Source organism: Bombus vosnesenskii, unplaced genomic scaffold (genome assembly GCF_011952255.1).
Source record: "Bombus vosnesenskii isolate JDL3184/JDL3185 unplaced genomic scaffold, Bvos_JDL3184-5_v1.1 scf7180000013430, whole genome shotgun sequence".
In the NCBI taxonomy this organism is placed as follows: Eukaryota; Metazoa; Arthropoda; class Insecta; order Hymenoptera; family Apidae; genus Bombus; species Bombus vosnesenskii.
Genome location: NW_022883045.1, coordinates 198414 through 224390, shown reverse-complemented (window position 1 = coordinate 224390; position 25977 = coordinate 198414). Strand labels below are relative to the sequence as shown.

Genomic DNA, 25977 nt, shown 5'->3' with positions numbered 1-25977 from the left:
AATAACAGCGGTGGAGTTTACGGCCGATGCCGGATTCGTGGTAAATCTTTGATGACTTTGCGGCAAACGCTGCCACGGCCAACCAATATTCCCGCTTCGTAATTCACGGCAGCGCGTAATATCTTCCATTATCGCGTTAATTAATCAGTCTTCAACGCGATACATAGAGCAGCTAACCATCTTCCGGTGAAAAAGAAATCTTTGTTTTGCAGATATAACGTACAACAAAACATCCTATAACACGGATGGATAAACCTTGCAATATTTAAAAGATTGCAAAGATTGCAACTATGGTAAGTGATTGCGTATTTTAAATAAGAAGGAAAATTCAACATTTTTGCTTAAAAATATAACTTTATTCAATTAGGTATTGTCCGTTTTTGTCGATCACCTTTTGCCATCTTTCAGGCAGTGTCATAATTCCATGTTCATAAAATTTCTGATTTTTGGCAGCAAAAAACTGAATTAAATGTGACTTTACATCATCAGTGTCATTAAAAATTTTACCATTTAAGGAGTTCTGCATGAAACGAAATAAATGGTGATCTGAAGGCACAAGGTCAGGGCTATATGGCGGATGTGACAACATATCCTAACCTAGTTCCAATAATTTTTGGCGAGTGAACGAAGATGTGTGGGGCTTTGCATTATCATGCTGGAAAACAACACTCTTACGTTTTGTCAATTCTGGCCGCTTTTCTTGAACTGCATCGCTCAGTTTGGCGAGTCGTTGAACGTACACGTTTGAATTAATCGTTTGGTTTCTTGGTAAAAGTTCAAAGTACAGAATTCCTTTATAATCCCACCAAATTGACAGCATAATCCTTTTTTGGCGAATCTCAGATTTTGGTGTCGTCTGGGCTGGTTCATCTTGCATCACCCACGATCTTTTCCGATTAACGTTGTTATAAACTATCCATTTTTGGTCGCCAGTAATCAGTCGTTTCAGAAATGGATCAATTTCGTTGCGTTTCAGAAGCGAATCGCAGATGCTAATGCGTTACGTCAAATGAATTTCCTTAAGCTGATGAGAGAGCCATAAATCGAGTTTCTTGACAAAGCCAAGCTGTTTTAATTTTTTTATAATGCATGTACGCGATACATTGAGCTTCTTTGCAATCTCACGCGTTGTGCTATGAGGATCTGAATCGATAATGACCTTGATATGGGTCTCGTCAACTTCCACTGGACGGCCAGATCTTCCAGCATTTTTCAGTGAAAGATCAGCAGAACGAAATTTGGCAAACCAATTTTGACACTGCCTTTGTTTCATATACGGCACATAACTTGTTGTGTTCTTATCTTTTTGGAAATAATACAATAAAATATGTCTGAAATGGGCGTCTAATTCTCCCATTTTTAAATTGGGATAAAAACGAAACTAAATAAATAATCGATACAATTTTTTTACTAAATTAAAAGTGGAGGTCCAAGCAACAAGAAAAAATATAGGTTAGGTGCTTTGGACATGTTGACAAAACAAAAGAATGTGCTAAGCATAATAAATAGCATATAGACTCAAAAAGCATACTTAAAAAAACAGACAATAGATCTTTTGTCTTTCCCCGACAAGTCTCCTGACATTAAAACGATTACAAAGCAGGGAATGACTTTAATAAATAAATATAACTGTAGCCTCGCTGATCGCAAACAGTCTCTGCATAGATTTGTAAGAAAAAAATACCCAAGAACTCGTGTTTCATTGTAAGAAACGTTCAAAAATTGTTGAATAACTGGAAAATGGAAACTAGCTCGAAATTTCAAAAAAGGATGAAAAAATACCAAGTCGTGCCCTTTCATGAAGCTTCCCAACATTCTTACGATCATCTGCCCACTAAATCACGCACGGTATAGGTTGCAATGCAAAATACAAAAGAACTGGTGTCTCCTACCACGTAGATGTATTCAAATATTCTCAACGAATCTTCCGTGATTTACGTCAGGGTCCATAGATCCGGCAGATAGGTCGTTACGTAGGCAAAACGGCGACAAAAATTATTTTCGAAGCTGTTCCATATACGAGCGAGTCAGTGACTTAGCCTTTTGATACGTCGATCGCGTGACCTTCTTCTCGGTCGGTGTCGGATTCCCCTTAAAAATGGAAGCAACGAAAATGCATTTTCCACAGGGACGGGAGAGCGCGCACGTCTTGTCGAGGATGGCGCATCGGAAACGAAGATACGGTTTCCCTTTATTTCTGCTTCGTAGTCATATGTCACGATAGAAATATCCCTAGTCGAGAAACACGGGCTGAATCTACGCGGCATACGTGCCGAGTATCGAGATCTCTTCCTTTGCTCGGTGACGCGGTCTGCGAGTCTCTCTTTTATTGCGACAGCTTAGGTTTCGTTTAAGAAGAAATATGGGCTGCCGTGAATGGCTGAAACGAAACGATGTTACGCGCACGTCCCTTCGGTAAATCGTACGTTTGTATCCGATGGTGTGTTGCACAGTCACTGCTGAACATTTTAAATCCACGGTTAATTACATTAACGCATTGCGTACGGTGCTCTGCTCTCCAGAAGCATCTTGGTAAACAATAGGATGCATATATGGTGTTAAGAAATGTTAGGTTGGCATGATCGCTAGTTACTGCAAGCTAAGTTGGTACGACTTCTAACGACGCTCTTTTGTCTTAGAAGTCGACCACGTGTTAATTGACCGAGTGTATTCTGTGTGTTAAGACGTGTTGTACGAGGCGGAAAAATATATTGGAGAAAATCGAATCTGCGTGGATCGATTAATTAATAACCCCAAACCCATATCAATTAACATATGCACATTTTTAATTTGCATTTGGTATTATATTTTTTACTCAGTCTTCTTCTATGTCTAATCGCATCGCTTAATTCAAGAATGTTGCTGCTATCACTGAATTCATTTTCGTAGTAAGTGAAGTATCCTGTATCAGATAAATCATCAAACAATTCACTTTGACTTTCATTTTCTTTACATCTATGTGTCATTTTGCTACTTTTATAGAATTAGGGCCTGTTTCATAAAATAATTTTTGTTATAAATTGTCAATAACAGAGTGAAAATGTAAATGATTTTTAAAAAGCTGTTTCCTTACAAATTAAAATACAAACTTTGAAATAATGAAATGTACAACAATAAAATACATTATAAGGTACGATAGACGATCGACACAGATCTTCCGATGTACTGGCTATAAAAGACTCATTGTTTTTATATGCTGGAAATGTCAACATTCATTTGTTTTCTTAATTATTAGTCGGAAAAATGCGCAAGGCTTCATTAGCCTGTTAACGTAACAAAAACATTTGTCTCTGGTTACTTAAGTCATCGATTCAGTCGAAAAAACATGAAAACGAGATATCTCGTGTATATATATTGAGATCTGTGTAATTTTAATGGTGACACACATATATAAGTATGAGTGTGTGGCAGTATGTGCGTGCGCAGCGTCTCGTAAAACAGATGAATGCAACTGTTCCGTTGGTAGTGTGGTAAAGAAGATGACGAGACAAAGAGAATACTGAGACGCGTGCAAATGTGTATCCATGAATATCTTGTAAATCACATATTAAATAAATTTGAAACTATTTTGACATCAATTCTAAGTATATTATAAATGTTGCTATATATTTATTTCGGTGATCAATACCCACAATTCTCAACAATATGTAATATATGTGTCCAAATATGAGGTATGCAGAGTGACCTAACCCCAACCTAACTCTTTGAGCGCTATGAACGAGCATATGCGTTCTCACATAACCACTCAATTTAGACTAAAAGTGGCGTTAAAGTGGCGTGATAAAAAAGACGTATGGGTGTTATCCATCTGACACTCTGATGATTTCGTTGAAACAAAAAAAAGTTAATTATCAAATTGACAAAGCAAAGCGAAAACCAAAGTGTGTAGCAAACTACAATGCCTTGATGGGCGCAGTTGGTAAAATCGATATGATTTTGAGTTCACTTCGCTGCGTTCGAAAAAGCACAAAATGGTATAAAAAATATTTTTTCCACCTCTTAGACCTCGCAATATATAATACATATATTCTTGACAAAAGTGCTAATAATAAAACTGGAACATTAAAAAATTTTCATCTGCTTCTCATAAAAGATATTTTGCAAAAATACCCACCATGCTAAGGGAGGAAGAGTTCGTTCGGACGATTTCCCATTTCGGTTAACGGAGAGACATTTCCCTACATCTTGCGTAACTAAAGAAAATAATAAACATTCTTCACGACGAAGATGCGCCGTTTGCACTAAACATAATCGCAGGACTGACTCCCGTTACGAATGCAAAGAATGTAACATTGACTTATACAGGGTGGTTAGTAATTGGTGGTACAAATGGAAAGGGGTGATTCTTCGCGAAAAATCGCGAAGTCGAAAATATAGAATAAAAAAATTTTTTTTTAATTTTTCCATCGAGACAACGATCTACAGTAAGGTACGTTATAACGTACCGCACGCGTACCGAGCGAAAATTCAAAGTCGATTTTCTCGAAACCAAAGCCTCAAACGAAAAATTTTTATTCTATATTTTCGACTTCTTTTTTCGCGTAGAATCACCCTCTTACCGCTTGTACCACTAGTTACCAACCACCCTGTATATTGAACCCTGCTTTCAGATTTACAATACAATACAAAATTATTAAATTTCATTATTATCATTATTATCATATTAAAAGATATAATTTCAAACTTTGATATTGTTCATGTTATTATTGCTTAATGAAATAAATGGTTATTAAGGCTTTTCAGGTCACTACATAATTTAGTTTAGCTACAATCTATATATTTTGCAATGAAAATTCAATCTGCTCAACTTGCGCTCTTTCGTAAAAAATACGCAGCCCACGGTGTGCTTTTCTGTAAAGAGTGGGCCGTCCATGGCCCACGCTCAACGTCGGACAACGCAGCGCTCAAAAGGCTACAAATTTGGGTTAGTACGTGGCTCTGTTTCACTTTCAATTATGTTATTAATGGAATTTACTTTCTGTAAAATCTTTTAGAATGTCATATTTAATCGGATGAAGTGAATATTGTATTTTTTCTTTCTTTCGTTCAAGCAGTTTCAATATCTTCGTGAAGATTATTTTGCGTTACATTGCACAATGTATCAGAGAATAGATTACAAATCGCAAATACGTTCTATTGGTATTTTATATATCAATGATCTTTTGTACGCTAAAGCTATCCGAACAAATGAATAAACAACAAAATTTCATCGATTCTTTCACCCCTTTCGCCATTTATTATTTCCACGTGAAACTAGTCGAAAGATTTATACAACCCGACGATACATTCGTCCCATTCTGACGTTTACTGATATTTCATATGCTAATAATGTGTTGTACGCCAAAGGCAGACGAACAAATGAATAAAAAAGAAAAATCAATCAGTCGTCGGCCTTTCATCCCTCTGGTCGTTTATTCAAAAATGAAACTCGATGAAAAATTCAAACTATCCATCGATACTCATACATTCGCTACTCTGAGAACATACACTGTGCTTCTCTAATAAATCATCTGCATTTTCAAAACTACCTCGTCAAACACGCATCTCCACCTATCAGCCGAAATTTCCATATATACTCGTCGATCCATAATTCGCCAGACTATTCCATATTCGTCGCTTCGAGGCGTAGAAATAGAGCGAGCCACGGAACAAGCAGAAACGCTTCATCGAGGGGATTGAATTTTTATGTCGCTTCGCGAATATCTGTCACCGCGTTTCTCCGCTAAAACTGCACCATTTTTTCCTCGTTGGCCGGCGATGTTCGTCGATTATCTGCTAATGCACTCTACGATAGACTGAACGACCAGAAACTGGTATTCGTATCTCCCACGTTTCATCCAAGTTTTCGACTAAACGCGTATCTTCTATGAAATCGTCCGACTGATTTTTTATTCACCAGCTTCGTCGTCCAAGTACTTTAGATGCGGCTGGCGGACCGTTGAGGAAAAATAGCGGAAACTTTTCCATTTTAGATGGGCCGCCGATAAAGGAAAGAGAGCTACGTTTGTATAATGGGACGTGTCTAGCCGACGATGGCTCGACGAGGGAAGAGACGCGTCTTCCTTCTCTGGATACCATCTTTGTCGTTCAAAATTATTCCATTATCTCTTCCATTCTGGTCTTTTTTTTTTCTTTCCTCGGGTTTTTAAATTTACATATATACATATTGGAGACATATTTTTGATTGACACAGTCCATCGAAGCAGGATAAGAATTTTGTGAAATTACACGGAGTTTTCAAAAGTGAAACGTTCATATCGAAATTCTAAGTAACACGTTCTTTCGTATATATCGATCCCACAGCGTCATTTTACCTAAATTCAACTTTCTAATCGTGTACACTAGATACTTAGACGATTATACACAAATATTACCAACTTTAGAAGACAAAAAGAACTGCGATGAAGAAACGGATGATGGAAAAATGTTGGGTTGGTAACTAAGTGATTGCGGACTTCGTCACTAGGTGGTATTGACAAAAGTCGCAATCACTTAGTTGCCAACAATATATATGCAGATGCGAACGTTGATACATTTTCAAAAAGGTTTTGCTTATTTGTTCGAAGCACAGAGGTGACTGTCTTCGTATATACAACGTATAGACTGAGAAATAACGTTTTAAGAAACTACTGAAAACAATCTACGAGAGACAACAAGAGAAATGGGCTTTCAAACGAAGCTAACCTATTCTACCATTCATTTCCTTCAAATTGCAAACGTAAAGGAAATGGTTAAATGGATTTCCTCTGAGTTACTGATGCTACGAAGGCTTGAGCGAATGAAGACAGCTACCTTTGTGTTTTCAAAGAAATAAGCAAAACCCCTTTTGAAAACATACCAGGGTTGTTCGAGTCGACGAGCAGTGGATCTCGTCAGAAGAAGCTGTGATCGTGGTGCTACTTGTTCGTCGTTCGACAACTACCTGAAATTTCAACTCTAAAATACTCAACAGCAATTATTATTTAGAAAAGTTGATCTAAAAATCGTCAAAAATTTCCACGATTCCCGTGGAAAATCTCAGGAAACGTTCCGCTCGAGCGATCGGTTAGAGCGACACCCTCTTTCCGCTAATCTCACGATGGACAGCCTTCTGCGAAACAGTGCTATTGTTTCGACCAGGAAACGTCATCTATCGGCACGCCTTCGACTTCTGTTTCGTATCGCGTCCGATGTTTATTGTCCGCTCGAACGATCACCGCGCTCTCCGGTCGCACCCTCGTAAACAATTGCTCAGGCAGTCCCAGTCGTTTAAACATGGCCGCTAGCTGAACGTGGGACGTTTTACGCGAAAACACATCTACAGCCAGAGAGAATATAACTGGTCGCGACAGAGAAATCGGTACGGATATTCAGCTGAGAGCTTGTAAATATACCAAGTGGCTGACGAAAGTATTCGCTTACATATGCAAACTTGAATGGGCGAAATAATGTACATTGAATAATTTGCTTAGACAAGCAGATGTCAATATGAAGATGGAAGTTTTGAGGTTACGTCAGTAAAATTTGAAAAGGATTCAACAACGTAGGTAGGAGTTATGATACATTTATTAGAAACACGCATTGTAAATGACTGACAAAAGTATTTGAACGCTACATATATTATTAAATTATTTAATATTAATATTTTGTTGCACCACCTTTAGCAGCAATAGTGTGTCTCAATCGACGTTCCATACTGTAAACCAATGATTTTGTAAAACTACACTCAACGGAGTTCCATATTTCTATAATTTTATCTTTCAATACTTGCTTCGAGATTATCTGAAATTTATTTCATCTTTTTCCGATTTCAGCCCATAAATTTTCAATCGGATTTATGTCTGGACTTTGCGGTGGAGTAATTAGCATGCGTGGTGTGTTATATACGATTCATTCTTTCGCAATTCTAACAGTATGCTTAGGATCATTATCTTGTTGGAAGTGGAAATCTTCCAATAATCCTAATCTACGGGCACTTTCTTTAAGGTTATTTTTTAAAATATTTAAAAATATTTAAAAGTCAATCTTTTTTTATGATTTACCGCATTAATGTATGGCTTGTTTCTTAGTACTCTGCCTTGGAAATCATTGTTTCGTCAGATTCGTCGACATAATTCCGGGTGAACTTTTTCATGAAACATATCAGCTACCATACTTGCGAGTCGAGGAGCGGATGCAGTAGGATTTTTTTTAATTCGCGAACGATAACTTTCTCCTCTCTTCCAGTCAATTTCTTTGGTCGACCTGATCGAGCTTTGTTTGCAAGTGTTCCCTCATTCTCTCACTTGTTTATGATATAATGTATCGTGGACTTACTTCTGTTCACAATTCCGGCAGTCTCGTTATATGATATGCCGTCCTCCTGTAATCGGATATTATTTCTCTTTCACACTTTTTTGTTTCACACTTTTTGGTATTCATTTTAAATACTGTTATGCACACTTTTACGTTACTGTCACCGAAGCGATATCCTAACATCAAGTGAACGTACCAATATTTTCATCTAGCAATGATGTTTGCATTCGCTGCAAAGGAAAATAGAAAATTATCAACAGTGTTACAGCGTTCGAATACTTTTGTGAAACACTTATCATGAATGTTTCTAACAAATGTATCGTAACTCCTGTCTATATTATTGAATCATTTTCAAATTTTACTGATGTAATCTTGACACTTTCCTGTCACTATGAATACCAAATTGTTTTAACAAATTAGTTTAGTACACTTCATTCTATTAATTGAAATTTGTAAGCGTCTTTAATTCTCTTCGTGTGATATTTTCAGGTTTAATCTCTTAGAGGCGTCGATTTAGATTTATATTTTTGTGATACTTTTAAAATTACAATAAAAAAATGTCTATTGATTTAATTGTTTACTTGCTGCCACGACTGAGATTAAATATTCTACTAGATTCAAATTAAAAGAAAGAATATGTGGCTGCATCGTAAACTTTATTTATAAATGTTATTGTTCATTTATCTGCAGTCATTAATATCGACTATTTATTTTCTGAATATTCATTGATTGTATGTGGTTGTTTCACGTACAATGACATTAAATTAAAGACTTTCATTTATGCAAGGCTAGTGTGTAAAATTACGTACACTTTGTATAATTACTTAAATAAGTTAAATAAGTTAGTTAAATAATCGACCAGAAAACACCCCACTAAAGAAATAAAATAGACAAATTGGAAGATGGTATCCCGCTGGTGGTAGCCATCCACCTTTTATTATTTAGCAATAAACGTCTTCTATAAATCAACAATTTAAAAGGCCTGCTTAGAATTGCGCGAAAAAATGAGAAAATTCTTTAATCAAAAATCAATCCAATTATTAAATTTTGCATGAACAAGAAGATTGCCAAACTATTTCAAATCTTCTCATCACCACATTGAAGCCTGATGATAATGAAACGCGTTAAAGCAATAAACGCCCTCTTAAAACGTCTGCAAGGTAGCTCGATTTATCGCTTGTTTGTGCGCGAATATTTAAAGGGCTGAGTTTTAATTACCTTGCACGAAAGTGGTCGAAACACTTTCTCTTGCAGGAATTTTTCGTCTATGACAAATGCACCCATTTGTCTACCGAAATACCACATTACACTTAAAATCCCGTTTTCACGGTGTTTAACTTCAGAAACCTTATTATTGGACGTGTTAAAACGTAACACGTTCACAGGAAAAACTGGTGTGTGTGCCGTTGAAGGTTTGAATATCAGCTGCTCATTTTCAAGCAGAAGTTTCACGCGATCGTGAAACGAAAGTAAATATCGTGCCGAACGTACGAGAGTTAGATACGCCGAATAGATTGCTGCTATATTGATATTCCAGTACAGTAATCAAGTGAACGAGACGACAGCTGATTGCTGATTTCTTCCCGCGCTTTTTTTCTAAGCTGTTCACCTTGTGAAAATAGAATTGAATGTATTCGCGCTAGTATATTGATTTGAAGTAGTATGTTGATATAAAACAATTTGAGGTTGATAGGTCGTGATAGTGTGCTGCTACTGTATAAGAAGAATTTTTTTGTCTTTCATCCGAGTTACCTTTTTCTCATTTAGAAATCGTGGAGAAAAAACCGAATGACGAGTGTCGGGATTCGAACCTGGTCTGATAGGTTTGCAACCAACGACGCTAACCACACCTCTACCGTCTTCCGGTCGAGTATAAAGTCTTTGTGTAGCAAGACACGGTACAGAAATCGTCGGAAAGTTTTGCTGTCGAGTGCCGCTACAAATTCATTATTAAATAAATAAAATTATAATTATCCGCTTGAGTCGTTGGAATGTTTGAAAAAGCAAGATCGGAAAATGCCAAATCATATTTGTTATTTGTATGAAATACGTTTATATTATTATATATGCGTACCATTAGTTTATAAATATTTCAAGTTTTCTTCAATAAAAATTATTGACAAGGTAACAATGAAATAGAAAATACAGTCGTTCGTATCGTTCAAATGTACTGGCACTTCTCCACAGCAAATGTAAACAGCGCCATCGCGCTGCTTGCGACTCAAACGGTTATACAATTCGATCAGAATCCCTAGATCAGTGTCCCTTTGACGCGATCTCGTAGCCACGGAAACGACTCCCAAAGAAAATGCAAACACAATACGTAATATTGGGTTGGCAACTAAGTGATTGCGGACTTTGTCATTAGGTGATAATGACAAAACCCGCAATCACTTAGTTGCTAACCTATAATACATAATATTAGGTTGTCCGAAAAGCTTGTTTCGTTTTATGAGGAAATAATAGAAGCACAACGTTCTTTGTTTTATATTCATTTGTCGAATTACGTACGATCGATTTTGTTTTGTTGAGATAAACATCGTAACATTTCACAAACATGGTTTCTCGTGTGTATGAAGGTGCACTGTTGTGAAAAACACGTTTGCGAAAGAAAGACACTTTCCGGACAACCTAATAATAAATTATTACAATGAAGAAGGCATATACGTATTTCTGTGCCAGTAAAAATGAGCGTTAATTTTGAGAAAAACTGCTGTGCATATCCGACAATTTTCAAGAGCAAAAGAAAATCCGGAACCTATCACTCTGACAGCTGAAAATTAATGCAATTCGATCAAGCAGTTTCACCGAAAAAACATCTTCAATCCTGACTTTTTCAACGCCTATACATCTTCCAAAGCAGCTCGTTAAATGTTGGAAAAAATCGGTAATTAAAAACAGGTTGGAGGAAACGCTTGAAAACGAGGAAATTTGCGAAAGAAGTTGATTGTGAGGCTGAGGAATCGATGGGGTGACGGGACTTGGACTAATTCACGGGGCAGCGTTTTTGATTTCAGTCGGTGAGAAGCCGACACGAGGAATAAATTACGCCGCGTTTCCAACCATATCTTTCCTCGTCAAATTGCCACGATCATTTCGGATTACGGCGATTAATCGGCGTTCGCAGGCTTGCGGCTTGATGCACCAGTCGCAGACCGAGCGAGTCGTCGCTGCTTGAAAACGCCACCTAACGCCCACAATTAATCACAACTAGTCTAGCGAACCAACTAATTGCTCGCTGTTCTATCTCTCTTTTTTTCTTTGTTTCTGTCGTTCTCTCGTCTCTTTTTGTTCCTTTGCGTTCGATCGTTAGGTACACAGAGAGAAAGAGGGTGAAAAAAATTAGTCGAATTCGCTGGACGTGACTGCACCACGTCGATAAGTCTGCTATTGAAACCGTGTTCATTACTTTTCCTGATAACTCGATCGTCTACCGGTACTCGTTTCTCCATTCTTGTTTCTCGCTACGAACATATTGCATCATGAACAGAGCGTTTCATCATCGGATAAGGATTTTCTCGTCGATGATATACAAGCTACGTTTAGCTATAGACGTCGCTTGATTGGTCGAAGAATCGAACTGTCGAATGTCGATACCGAATTTTTCTCAGGCAAGCTTGGATGAAAGTTAAGATCAGTATTATTGATAAGGAAGTACGTTTTTTAATTATATAGAATTATAAAACAATTAAATCGATGATTGATACCGGTGACATGCGTTCAACTTTACATTTACATCGTGTCGGGGTTATTTTGTATGGAACGAAACTCTATGTACCATGTACCATATATCATGTACAATATACCGTGTACCATGTACCGTGTACCATGTACCGTGTACCATGTACCGTGTACCATGTACTGTGTACCATGTACTGTGTACCATGTACCGTGTACAGTATACCGTGTACCATGTACCGTGTACCATGCATCATGTATCATGTACTATGTAGCATGTACCATGTACCATGTACCGTATACCATGTACTGTGTACCATATACCGTGTACCATGTACCGTGTACCATGTACCGTGTACCATGTATCGTGTACCATGTACCATGTACCATGCATCATGTATCATGTACTATGTAGCATGTACCGTATACCATGTACCGTGTACCATGTACCATGTACCGTGTACAGTGTACCGTGTACCATGTACCATGTACCATGCATCATGTATCATGTACTATGTAGCATGTACCATGTACCATGTACCATGTACCATGTACCATGTACCGTATACCATGTACCGTGTACCGTGTACCATGTACCGTGTACCATGTACCATGTACCGTATACCATGTACCATGTACCATGCATCATGTATCATGTACTATGTAGCATGTACCATGTACCATGTATCGTGTACCATGTACCATGTACAATATTATATGGGTTGGCAACTAAGTGATTGCGGACTTTGTCATTATATGTATTGTCAAAATCCGCAATCACTTAGTTGCCGATATATAATACGATTACACGTGAACGCATGGATGGCCACCTAAAATGGAAATTACGAAAATGCTTGGGTATTCAACGGTTTTAATGAAGTCGTATCAGGTGTTGGCAAATGTACACTCGAAAGATTTCCACGTAAATTCCAGCTGTTTCTATAATTCAATATCAACAAGAGATTAAAGCTGCTGCTACGTGTATGGAGTAATGAAAGCGAAAAGCAATAACTACGCGTTTCGTGGCACAAATTTCCTCGTAACTAACTTGGGGGTGATGCTTCAACTCATTAACATAGTATTACGTCGAAAATTATTAACCGAGAGGCTTTCTCGTCACGCGAACACAGGGCATTCTGCATATTTAACAGCGTGAGTTCGATCTTGCTTTAATTAGCAATTAACAATTTCGTTAAGCACACTGCACGGTTAATCGCAACAGGGTAGCAACATCATTGCGTGTCCCTTAATTGTCGCCATTCATCCTTCGAATGGCGAATTGCCAAGCGACGCTGTTCCAGTAACAACATCTCGCTTGCCGATCTTCCGATCCTTGTTGATGGCTAACCTTATTTTCACAATTACGTTCGTGCAACAACGAGAAAAATCCAACGAAATTGCAGGATTGTATGATAGGAACTTTCGCGAAACGATCGAGCAGATTCGATGGAATCGTCGTGTCGAGGAAATAATTGACGTAGTCTACTAATTAAAAGCCTACTAATTGGAAACTTCGATCAAATATTTGTGATCATCATCGTCGTGGAACAGAGACATCTAATATTGGGTTGGCAACTAAGTGATTGCGGATTTTGTCAATACCACCTAATGACAAAATCCGCAATCACTTAGTTGCCTACCCAATAGAAACATTTCATTCTTCTCAGTTGAATTTATCTGAATTCGTTTTTTAAACAAATACGTTTTAAATACAACTCTATATGAATTCTACAGTGGAATTCATTTCGGTTTAACGAACGACCAAAATCAAGAGCATTCGATTATTTCTTCGTTAGCCATTAGACTACACATTTTCACCAACTAGCTGCTTGCTACTCCATTGCATCGATAAAATAGAAATTTTCTACGGGACAAAAGGCAGCAGTAATATTAACAATGCTGTTTAACAATAGCCGCTACTTGCCGTATTTCCTTCGTTTCCCTGTTTTTAACGTACGAACGATTCACATCGAACTTCCTCTTAATCGCTCGTTTTGTACTCGTTTGCACGAGTATACACGTCCCCCACGTTAACACTTTACCGACCGATAGCTAATTCATCGGCTTTTTGTCGCCGACGCTTATCGACCGATAGCCTATTAATAGGCTTTTTATCACCGACAATCTTTCTTCTAATTTGAGCAGTAATTTGTTATTTAGTACTAAGGTATCTCGTTCAGTTGCGTCAGTTGCGTTGCTTCGTAAGCTGCCACAGTTTTATACCAATTTGAAAAACTTACCGTTCGCGATGAACGAAAAGAATGATATTGGAGAGTCTAAACCGAAACAGAGCTGCCGGTCGGACGTGCGTATGCTACTGAACCGCTAGCGGTCAGTAAAGTGTTAATTATTGGGTTGGCAACTAGGTGATTGCGGATTTTGTCATCAGGTGGTATTGACAAAATCTGTAATCACTTAATTGCCAATCCAATACATCGCTCATCGTCACGCAATAAGATTTTGTTTGGCAATGTGATACTTCTCGCAATATGGCAGATAATGACAAAATCCCTAGGTGATATTGACAAAACCCGCAATCACTTAGTTGCCAACCCAATAACTAGAATTCTCTTTACGCGCAATTTTAACCATGCAAGTGTACGCTTCGAGTAGCTGGTAATATGCAGAAACAAAAGCTTCAGGTTCAATTTAATAAGAAACAAATTACTTCTATAAATTTACTTATGCCAAGAAGATAAGAAAATAGTAGAAAATTTTGAGGTAAATTTAAGAAGCAATGTTTTCAATATTATCACTTTTCTATAGCTTTTTAATTCACTGAGTTGATCTATGACACTTCCGAACTTCAAGGCACGTTTTAATTCCTTTCTCACTCTCTCTCTCTCTCTCTCTCGTTAGAATTGTTAGAATTTCAACGCGAAATATTTGCTTGCTGCTTTAAATTTTTCCATCGTATGCAAACTTATACTTTCTATAATATCTCGCATTAATCAAAACCAAATACAAATCTGATGGTAATAAGTCTATGAAAATAAGACGAACGGCGTAGTAATTTCCATAAAAATTTTATGTTAACAATTATCGTCACGATAAGCAAATAATTTCCTTCTGATTCGTTAGTCTCAATCATTTCTGCATGAATGTTATTTATTTATGGTTTGCACGATATAATTATACATTTCATTAATTATGGCCTACTTTTGCCGTGCAAACATTTTCAAACAACTTGACAAATACTCACCAAATTACAGGTCAATTAAATCGGTATCGTAGTGTACTCACCTGGAACAAAAAAGAAAGACAAATATAAACCACTGGAATAGAAAAGGCTCATAGAATACGAAATTATTATTTCATTTGTACTGTCGCGGCACTTGGCAACAATGCATATCGCCGAAGCGAAGTGCCTAATGAACTATCAATATCCCAACGGTCCTTCCGCTGAATATTCGAGAAGGTCCACCACCGTTGCCACGCACGCCTAACAAACGCGTGGATAGTGGGGATATGGAGGGGCGACAAACAGAAAAGAATCGAATCCGATCGACAGTTAACTTTGAACCAGGGAGCGATGAAGTCGAGTTGTAACCGCGCAGCGAGATTGACTAGAGAAACCGACAGCGATATGCGACGCGATCAAAAGAAGACACTTGTTAATAAATATATTGTTGACCTAGACACCGAGTGATTATTTAACGCACGACACCCGATATCACCTTAGTAGTTTACAATTTGTCCAGTCTGGACATTTGGTAATTTTTTCTAACTTAATTGCTAAATAACACGTGAATGGCTACCCACAGCGGGATACCATCTTCGAGTTTGACTATTTTATTTCTTCAGTGAAGTCAGTGGGGTGTTTTCTTTTTAGTCTTCTTTCTATTAGTTTTGCTCGCTTCATTAGCCAGCTGGTTTGGCCGTGTTGCCGTTCTTTCCTTGTATTTTTTTGCGTACCTGCCGATTTCTTCTTTCACCGTTGGTATTTTCAAGTCTTTACGTATATCCTCGTTTCTGACATACCAGAGGGCGTTCACTATTGTTCTTAGTATCTTCGATTGTAGCGACTCTAGTTTGTTTATGTGGCTCATTGCTGCTGTCCTCCATAGTGGTATTCCGTGCGTCCAAATTGGTTTTACTACCGTTTTGTAGATATTTAGTTTATTTTCTTCTTTGTACATTTGTCTTCTTTTTATTCGTATTTTGTCTACAATTGATTTAGTGTTATGTTGTGTAGACTTGTTTGTGTATGTGCGTGCTATTCAATTGGATATTTGGTGGTTTCCGTTCTCTTAGTGTAAATGTAATATAGTTGCATTTACGGAGTTTGCTTTTATTTGTTTATCCCGTAGCCATTTTTCTATTTTTCTAATGTGCTCTTGTAGTAATGTGGCTGCTGTTTCTGCATTAGTGTGCCTGACTAGTACAGCCGTGTCGTCCGCGAATGTCAGTATTTTGCTGTTGGTAGATGTAGGTATGTCGGCCATGTATAATGTGTATAATATTGGTCCTAAGACGCTTCCTTGCGGTATCCCTACCTTGATGTCTCTTACTTCAGAATATACATCCTAAAGGATGTAAAATAAATTTTTACTACAAAAATTCTGTTGCTTAGGTATGATTTGAGTAAGTGGTAGATTTGTTTCGGGAAGTGTTTTTTGATCATTTGTAAGAGGCTTTCATGTTTCATTTTGAGATGTCAACTAAGAAAAGATTAATTTCATATAGGAAACTCGGTTTGAAACTGGCAGAGATTAGGGAGAACGATAAACGGTGGATGGAAACGGTGAAACATTGACAATGTGGCTGATCGCCGACTACAATTCCGCTCTCCATAACGCTTATTATTATAAATTTAGTGGCCGCGCACACGACTGATATTTACGACGTTCGATAATGCAGTATAACGTTAGGAACATATCGTATCTACAGTTGGCAGTTAGAGTGGGAAAAAATGGAATAGAACCGAGGAATCTGCATGTCTCGTGTGCGAAGGAAAATACTGGAATGTTAAAAATACAAAATTCTTCGCTTCTCTCGTACAACAGTTTATGGATTTAACGGCTTCCCTTTATTTATACTTTCGTCTCGATGTTGTTGTTTGCGCAGCTGAAAAACAGCCTCTTCAACCTCGTGTATTAAAAAGAAGAAAAGAAAAAGTAGAAGACAAAGGTCAAATATTGGCAACATGTTTATCTTTTGGCAAGAAAAAAAGGTTGATGAATGCGCGTTCGTGAAGGAAGATTAAACAGCGAATTCCGTGTCGTAATTCCAAGATGGACGCGAATAGTATCGACTACGTGGTCAAAGGAAAAACTGATTGCAAATTATATCGACGAAAACTATGTTATTTATGAACATAAAGGTTGGCAATTAAATGATTGCGGATTTTGTCATTAGGTGATATTAGCAATAGTTTGCATTAAATCAACAAATACTACATTAGCTTGCGATCTTGATTTTTGGTTAATTGTAATAATGGGCCATTAATTAATCTGATTAATTAAACAATTAGTCATTATCCTGGTCATTAATAATCGTAATAAGAGTCGCTAACAAATTCGAATAAGAGAAAGAGCAGTTTATATTGAATTATATTTTACATGGCGATATTCGATTAGGATCACAGATCACTGTACGTTCATTGATTTTAAGGTTATGTACCATGTCGTTTGAATTTATTCTCTTTCATATTATAAATTTCGATTTTCTGTAAATTTCTCGATTCCATAGCTAGAACTCGCGATTAGCAGACTTCGAATGTTTACGCACTTATGGGAAATTTAAATGTGCAGAAAAATACGAAGTAGTCAAAGTAGCATAAAATAGTCGTTACGATCTCTTTCTACAGCAGTGTTCGTAAAATATGAGTTTATTTACCAAATGTCCAGCTGGACAAATTGCAAAGTACAAATTGAATAATAAAAAAAAATATAAATTTTTCGAAATCTCCGCAATCGAATGGATTAGGGAAAGCAACTGATTAGTTCCGACTAATCGACTTTCCATAAATGCTAATTACACGGAGATATAAATCGTCGACGATTAATAATTAAAAATAATTTTCCTTTCTCCTAAAATTGACATATTTTCGAACATGGCTAGAAAAATTAATGACGCAGCATAAAAGTGAAGACGTGATGCGAGAGCACGTGCCGCGATAAAAAATATAAAATTCAACATCGGCCTTGTTTATTCTGCAATTAAATGTCTCAACAAACGCGATATTTCAAATTAATTGTAAAAACGCTGCAGCTCCATCGAAACTCTTAATTTGCCTGCGTGCGTTCACGGTTAACAAACATCGACAAATTACTCAAATAAGGCGGACACAGACACTTTTCAACAGCGCGCTCGAATCAACATACCCGTGGGCAAATATTGCGCCTCGTGCAAACTGCATGACAAGCTGATTCATAATCGAACCGCGGTGGAGAACCGCGAGTGAATCGAGAGAAAAAAAAGCAAAAAAAAAAAATGTCGGAGAAAAAAGATAGGATTCCACTGTTGGCAGTGTTTGCTAATGGAATTTCCGTTCTGAATAAATTTCGTGTAACGAACGAGTCGGAATAGGAACGATACAGTTTGACGGGCTAACAGCGCCACCATTTCGTCTGCGCGCAACGCATTAAAAAATATTCTCTCTGTTCTGGTTGCCCCGTTAAAATAAAGAGCAATATTTCATATAACGGTGGTTTTCTTTCTTTTTTTTTTTTTTTTTTCAACGTTCTCGTACATTTTACCCCGTAATTCTTTTTCGAACGTGTAGCTTTAATGGATTTTTTCCAAGGACATCCGGTATTAAATGAATGTCGTTAATGTCTTCCTGCTGCTGGCTTTCCGTGGCATGAACTTGCGGAAACGTTTAATATCGTGTGTTACACGCCATGCTTTACAGATTTGATAAATTGGTAGGTAGCGGAGATGTTACGTTCGTTCTTTCGATGGATGAAATTGAACCTTTTTTTTTTTTTGGAATGGACGAATGAAAGGAAAGAGCCTAATGGAGACAGGAAGAAAAAAAGAAATGCAATTTGCTACACGTGTTTATTACAGGTATTCAATGTGTACTGTTATTAGGTTGTAACACACACTGGCTATAAAAAGTATTTGCAGATACGTTCATGAATAATAAGAAAATGTTTAATCTACATTTCATTTTCGCGATGTCAAATTTTTATATTCACGTTAAAGTAATACTAATAAATGAAACTTAATTAATTAGTACGTAAATGCTGCGGTAAATATAGCAATATTTTTTCTAGCCACTGTAATACCTGCTTTAAGTTATATTCGTATTTTATTTATTCTATTACGCTTATTATTATATTATTATATTATACTTCTTATATTTACCAATGGAAATTTATTTTAGTATTCTTGTTACCAAAGATTTTGATACTAAATATTTTTCATTATTGTACTTATTGTTATTATTATAGTTGTTATTATATAGTTTTTATGATCTCAGAACATGGAGTTCCTTTTGCAAGATAATAATAAATCAATAAATATAAAAATATTCTACTACTATGTATTTTTTAAAAATCAGTCATTTTGGCTGGTTTTGGTAGAGATAGCTACGTCTCAAATTCCGGTAGTTTTAGTGTTAATATCTAAAAAAAAAACTCTGCAAGAAATTCTCAAGCAAGAAGGACCTTGTATGACCTTACATGTCTAATATAAAACATTCATATTCTACTGGCATTACTCGCCACGATAACCATAGTTATAACTAAATCAAGGGGAATTTTCAATAATAAAAGAGCTGCAGGTTGTTCGATCTTTTTAAACATTTCAGCCTTTCTATTCTAAAAGAACAAAAGATTTTAAATGGACCATTTCATTTTCTTTGGCGCGCGTATGTATGTGTTGGGAAGGGGTGGAAATCCATCGGGAGAACGTGGCATTTGTTAATGCCACTAGTCGGTGAAAAGTTGGAAAACGCGAGTTCGTTCTCTCTCGTAATTTATTTATCGGTCGCGTCTGCATCGTGCAAGCTGAAAGCGCTATTCACCGAAGGCCTTGGGGAATTTTTAATGAAAGCGGTGGCGGAGTCCTATGACGAGGCACGAGCCCGCGCAAGACGCGCTCCCAAGACATGATTGCATAATTATTGAAATACGGGTCATTCGATTCGCGCCTCTATCGCAATCTGGCGAAAATAAACGAAAAATAAATGAATACCGGTGGTGATTTTTCTGAAAACAACAGAGACGTGTTGGAATTTCATTGAAATTTTGAATCCTCTTCAGTATCTGTATACGCCTTTATCTAATTTCGTGAAGAGTATGTACTTACATCGATACGGTTGTGGCAGCACTTGGCAACAATGTATATCGCCGTAGCGACGTGCCTAATGAGCCATCAATACCCCAACGGTCCTTTCGCCGAATGTTCGAGAAGGAGGCGTGCGTGGCAACGGTCGCGGACCCCTAACAAACGCGTGGATGGTGGGGATAGTGGGGCGACAAACAGAAAAGAATCGAATCCGATCGACAGTTAAGTTTGAACCAGGGAGCGATGAAGTCGAGATGTAACCGGGCAGCGAGATTGACTAGCGAAAACGAGAGCGATACGCGACGCGATCAAAAGAAGACACTCGTTAATAAATATATTGTTGACCTAAACACCGAGTGATTATTTAACGCACTACACCCAATATCACCTCACTGTATTATCTGTTTTGTCTTTAACTGTGGTTCAAATAAAATACTATCCTTTTTCCAGGTGCTAAGACATTTCTAATTACGCGTGTGCAAATGTAGTGTTTATCAATTATGGGATGTTGATATATTGGTTGGCAATTAAGTGATTGCGTATTTTAAATAAAAAGGAAAATTCAAAACTTTTAATTAGAAATATAACTTTATACAATTAGGTATTGTCCGTTTTTGTCGATCACCTTTTGCCATCTTTCAGGCAGTATCATAAATCCATGTTCATAAAACTTCTGATTTTTGCCAGCAAAAAACTGAATTAAATGTGACTTTACATCATCAGTGTCATTAAAAATTTTACCATTTAAGGAGTTCTGCATGGAACGAAATAAATGGTAATCTGAAGGCACAAGGTCAGGGCTATATGGCGGATGTGACAATACATCCTAACCTAGTTCCAATAATTTTTGGCGAGTGAACAAAGATGTGTGGGGTTTTGCATTATCATACTGGAAAACAACACTCTTACGTTTTGTCAATTCCGGCCGCTTTTCTTGAACTGCATCGCTCAGTTTGGCGAGTCGTTGAACGTGCACGTTTGAATTAATCGTTTGATTTTTTGGTAAAAGTTCAAAGTACAGAATTCCTTTATAATCCCACCAAACTGACAGCATAATCCTTTTTTGGCGAATCTCAGATTTTGGTGTCGTCTGGGCTGCTTCATCTTGCATCACCCACGATCTTTTCCGATTAACGTTGTTATAAACTATCCACTTTTGGTGGCCGGTAATCAGTCGTTTCAGAAATGGATCAATTTCGTTGCGTTTCAGAAGCGAATCGCAGATGCTAATGCGTTGTGTCAAATGAATTTCCTTAAGCTGATGAGGGGGCCATAAATCGAATTTCTTGACAAAGCCAAGCTGTTTTAATTTTTTTTTAATGTATGTACGCGATACATTGAGCTTCTTTGCAATCTCACGCGTTGTGCTATGACGATCTGAATCGATAATGGCCTTGGTATGGGTCTCGTCAACTTCAACTAGACGGCCAGACCGTTGAGCATTTTTCAATGAAAGATTAGCAGAACGAAATTTGGCCAAGCAATTTTGACAGTGCCTTTCTTTCAAGGCTTCATTCCCATATACTGCATATAACCTGTGTGCTTGCGATGCGTTCTTGCCTTTTCGGAAATAATACAATAAAATGTGTCTGAAATGTGCGTGTTGTTCTTCCATTTTTAAATTGGAATAAAAATGAGCTAAATAACTAATCGATACAATTTTTTTACTAAATTAAAGGTGGAACTCCAAGCAACAAGAAAACAATATAGGTTAGATGCTTTGAACACGTTGACAAATCAAAAGAATGTGACTGACAAAATCCGCAATCATTTAATTGCCAACCCAATAATAGAATAATAGAATGTAAGTTAAATATTGGCGTAAGATTGTCCAATCAAAAGCAGAAGATAACAAATCAAGAATAAAACCTACAGCCAATTGTTGAAAAATTTCAACTAGAGAAATTATATTATTTTGCATTGAAACGCCCTTTCAAATTTAATGAAAAGATTTTATTTTAAACAAGCCAATATCGAACTATATCCTCACTATATCGCCACTGATCATTGTCATATGCCAAGTTGTACAATGCGACTATTGAAAAAGAAAAGTAAATATTTAAAAGAGATGAAGGAAAGAAGAAAAATGTTGAAATAACGACAGAAGGCCAAGGAAGTCTTTGAGAGAAGCATCGAAACGTCTGTATAGAAATACGTTGACGGTGAAGGGAAGCGAGCAGGATGAAAGAAGTGCAGCTTGCGAGAAGAAAAGTCGCGTAGTGTAGTCCGGAGAGGTTCGGAAAACGCCTGTTCATCTATCCTCTAGTGGTCGGTGGCCGCAAAAGGTTTCTTTTATCGGTAGGCACGAGCGGCAGTCGTGACATCAGGGGCACAAGGTGGAAAAGCATAGAACCGAGAGTGAGACGGAGGAAGAAGGAGGGGGCCAACTAAAGAGCCCGTGTTATCAAGTTTTAACGAGGTGTCCAGTGTTCGGATCTTACGAATGCGGGGCTGCATCGCAGACACAAAGAGGACCCGGTGCACTTCGCTGAAAGCTCATTTTTCCGTGCCACTGAGGAAAATTGGTAAAGAGAGGCGCAGGAGGAAAGCCTAGGTCCCAAGAAATGAGCGTGTAAATCAATGGGACAGTTCAGTTACCGACTGAATAGGCTAATGAGTAAGCAAATAAACGAGAAAGCCAATATGAAAGTACGTTGAGGGACGCGTAAATCGCAGTTGGGAAATTAAATGAATAAATCAACGAATGATTTAAGGTAGTCTTGGCATGTTCGAAGCTTGTAATATCGAGACAGAGTTAGTACAGTTGGCTAGTGAACTGATACGCGAGTAGACGAATTAATAAATTGATTAATGTTGAACATATTGAGAAACAAATTTATTTGGCTTAGAAAAAGGTGGCTATATATTTTATTCTTCCGGCAAAAACGACATACACGCGAGTGAGTGATTAAACAATAAATTCAAACATTGATTGAAAGATACATAATAATCGTTATGTCTTTTACAATTATGCTCCGGCTAAACGCAAACTATATATAACTAAATGTATCATCGGTTTACAGTAAAATATTAATATTAAATAATTTAATAATATTGTTAAGGAAATTCGAGGATTTGGGAATACAAATAATTGACTATATTTCCCACACAACAGTTATACATCTATATTCCACTCTGAAGAACGTCTTGCACGCACGCTGGTCGCCAACCGACTATCCTAGATTCTTCTAACATCTGGCAACAGTCTTTTGTCTCCACTAAGACCTTGACGCCCTCTGGCCCTTACACACACACTCTCATATACAGTGTAAATGTATCACTTCCCTAACAAATATATGTAGCGTTCAAATACTTTTATCAGTTACTTACAATACGTGTTTCTAATAAATGTATCAATTTTACCTACGTTGTTGAATCCTTTTCAAATTTTACTGACATAACCTCAAAACTTCCATCTTCCTACTGACATCTGCTTGTCGAAGCAAATTACTGTAATGTACATCATTTCGGCCATTCGAGTTTGCATATGTAAGCGTTCGAATACTTTCGTGAGCCACTTTATGTACCAATACCTCTGAAGAAATTCAACTAATGAATTGAGTAAGTGAACGACTTAGTAAATGCATGGGTGTTACACTCAATCGATAAATTCTGTCAGCAAATTAATAAATTAAGGAACAAATTGTCGATACTCGGTTATATCGACGAATTAATCTCTGTGAAACGTATCAAGGAACAACAGAGTAATATTTATAAGCGAGAGGAGAAACAGGTGTAAGAGAAACGCGAAGGAGAGAAAAATAACGTCGTTGAAACACCACCATCCATTCTCACTGCTCCTCGACAAATGAAAAGGAACGAAACTGTTGCGGTCGATCGGGAGCGGAACGGTTCGCTTCGATTGGCATCGTTGTTGCAGTAACAAAATAATTGCGGGATTCCGTGAGAGGATGCCGCGCCTTTCGCCTTCTCCAAAACACTTCTGCAAAATCGCAGCACTGCTCGTTCCACTCACGGCTGTTGAGTACCGCAACGCGATCATGATAGAAACAGATGGAAAGATAAAACGGAACGCGATGTTTAACTATCGGTTGCACCCGAAGGATTCAATCTTTCACACTTCTTTCCTCTTTTTCTGTTTCCTATTCTTTTTCTTTTTTGCACTGTTCCTGCTTCTCTCGGAATTTTCTTCGAATAATTTCCTTCCACTGTCGGACTAATTAGCGTAACGAACGGCCAGATAATCCACGCTTTATGTGTATTGCGATAATTATAGATCGTAAATTGTGATCTGCACGCCGGATGTCTCGGTAAACAGATTTGTAAATAACAGTGATAAATAATATCTTTAAAAACCGCGATTCTACGGTTGGAAATGAATGCGAGCAAATAACGTAAATCTTCGTTGTCCTGAATTTAAATTTGTATAAGCTTTTGTTAGCTGCGAGCGCTACGCTTAATAAAGTCGTCTGATGGTCGATAAAAGAATCTTAATGGCCAGATGATGAAGGAATTAAAAAGAATGAATTTCAGTAATTGGAATAATGACGTGTAATATGTAGCTGTATAAATGTATTCTATATGTATGAGATTATAGTTAAAATAACGCAATGAATACAAATGGTTATGTGCAATTCACTTCTTTGTTTAAATAAAAATCGACGTTAATTACACCAGTAAAATCTGAAGTTTGTTAAAATAACGGTTTTAACGTAAAGCAGAATTACAGCACATCGAGTGTCTAAAATGGAAAATAAAAAATTGAAAATACACGTAACATTAGATACGAAGGTAAATGTTAACTAAGATAAACTAACGTATCAAGTAAATCAATATCATTCGTTTCACACAAAACGTTGTCAATTTATCGTCTAATTTACCAAATGTCCAGCTGGATAAATCGTAAAGTACAAATTTGAGATGGAAATATTAGATGTAAGTGCCCCAAGAAATACTCTAAACAACAAAATTTATTAAACAATTAACAGTCAACGATCACCAATTAACAATCACGCTTCTCAAATATGTTTGCTTCTCTGTTACACTAGACCCTTCGCACTTCGTTGTTCGAAACGGAATGAATCTTTTCTTTCTTTTGTCGCCCCTCAATATCCCCACTATCCACGCGTTTGTTGTCCGCCACCGTTGCCACGCACGTCTTCTCGAACATTCGGCGGAAGGACCGTTGAGATACTGATGGCTCATTAGGCACTTCGCTTCGGCGATGTACATTGTTGCCAAGTGTCGCCACAAATTAAATAATAAAAAAAAATTTCTCGTCTATCAAATTGTTGCCTTCTTCAATTATCTGTTTCATATTAACGCTAGAACTTCATATTATATTTTTTTCCACAATGATGTAATGACTTTCGCAACGATAATTAAAAGAATAATCTAATGAATTTTATTTTGTTTTTTATGTATTCAAACTGAAAATAATTTTGTATCAAAGTTACTTATACCAATACCAGTCAAAATGTCTGGTACTTGTCAAAGTGTAAAAGGGTCTAGCAATCTGTTTATCGAACCCCAATTAACCAGTTTCCTCGCTTCGTACAACTTGCCACACGTTTTTAAAATTTTTACAGCGTATCATTCGATATGACGATATCAGTTATGAGGAAAATTCCGGATCGATCGCTAGATCGCTAGATGCTTACGTTAGAGATACCACACTAGTCAAAACGACTGGTTCTACAATTTTATAAATGTGTCAACCCTCGTTTAGGGATGATGGTCCCAGATGGATTAATAATACCAAAAATGTACTACATATATTGAGATATGTATAATTTTGTGTGCTAGACTAGATTGGCCGCGTAGTAG

The 25977-nt window shown here is 37.2% G+C and overlaps 1 protein-coding gene across 5 annotated transcripts in view; it reads right to left on the bottom strand.

Moving 5' to 3' along the window:
* The window catches only part of LOC117238002 (tyrosine-protein kinase Btk29A-like), a 220140-nt gene that overhangs the window by 64418 nt on the left and 129745 nt on the right, over window positions 1–25977 (bottom strand). For 3 of the 5 annotated variants that reach the window (XM_033502499.1, XM_033502500.1, XM_033502503.1), the window contains one exon: window positions 15112–15195. The exons of 1 other annotated variant lie outside the window; for it this stretch is intronic. In XM_033502499.1, coding sequence (XP_033358390.1) covers window positions 15170–15195 — 26 coding nt within the window. In that variant the 3' untranslated portion in view covers window positions 15112–15169. Of the gene's footprint in view, window positions 1–15111; window positions 15196–25977 lie in introns of those variants that run through there. One more of the 5 variants, XM_033502498.1, reaches the window with a different exon arrangement.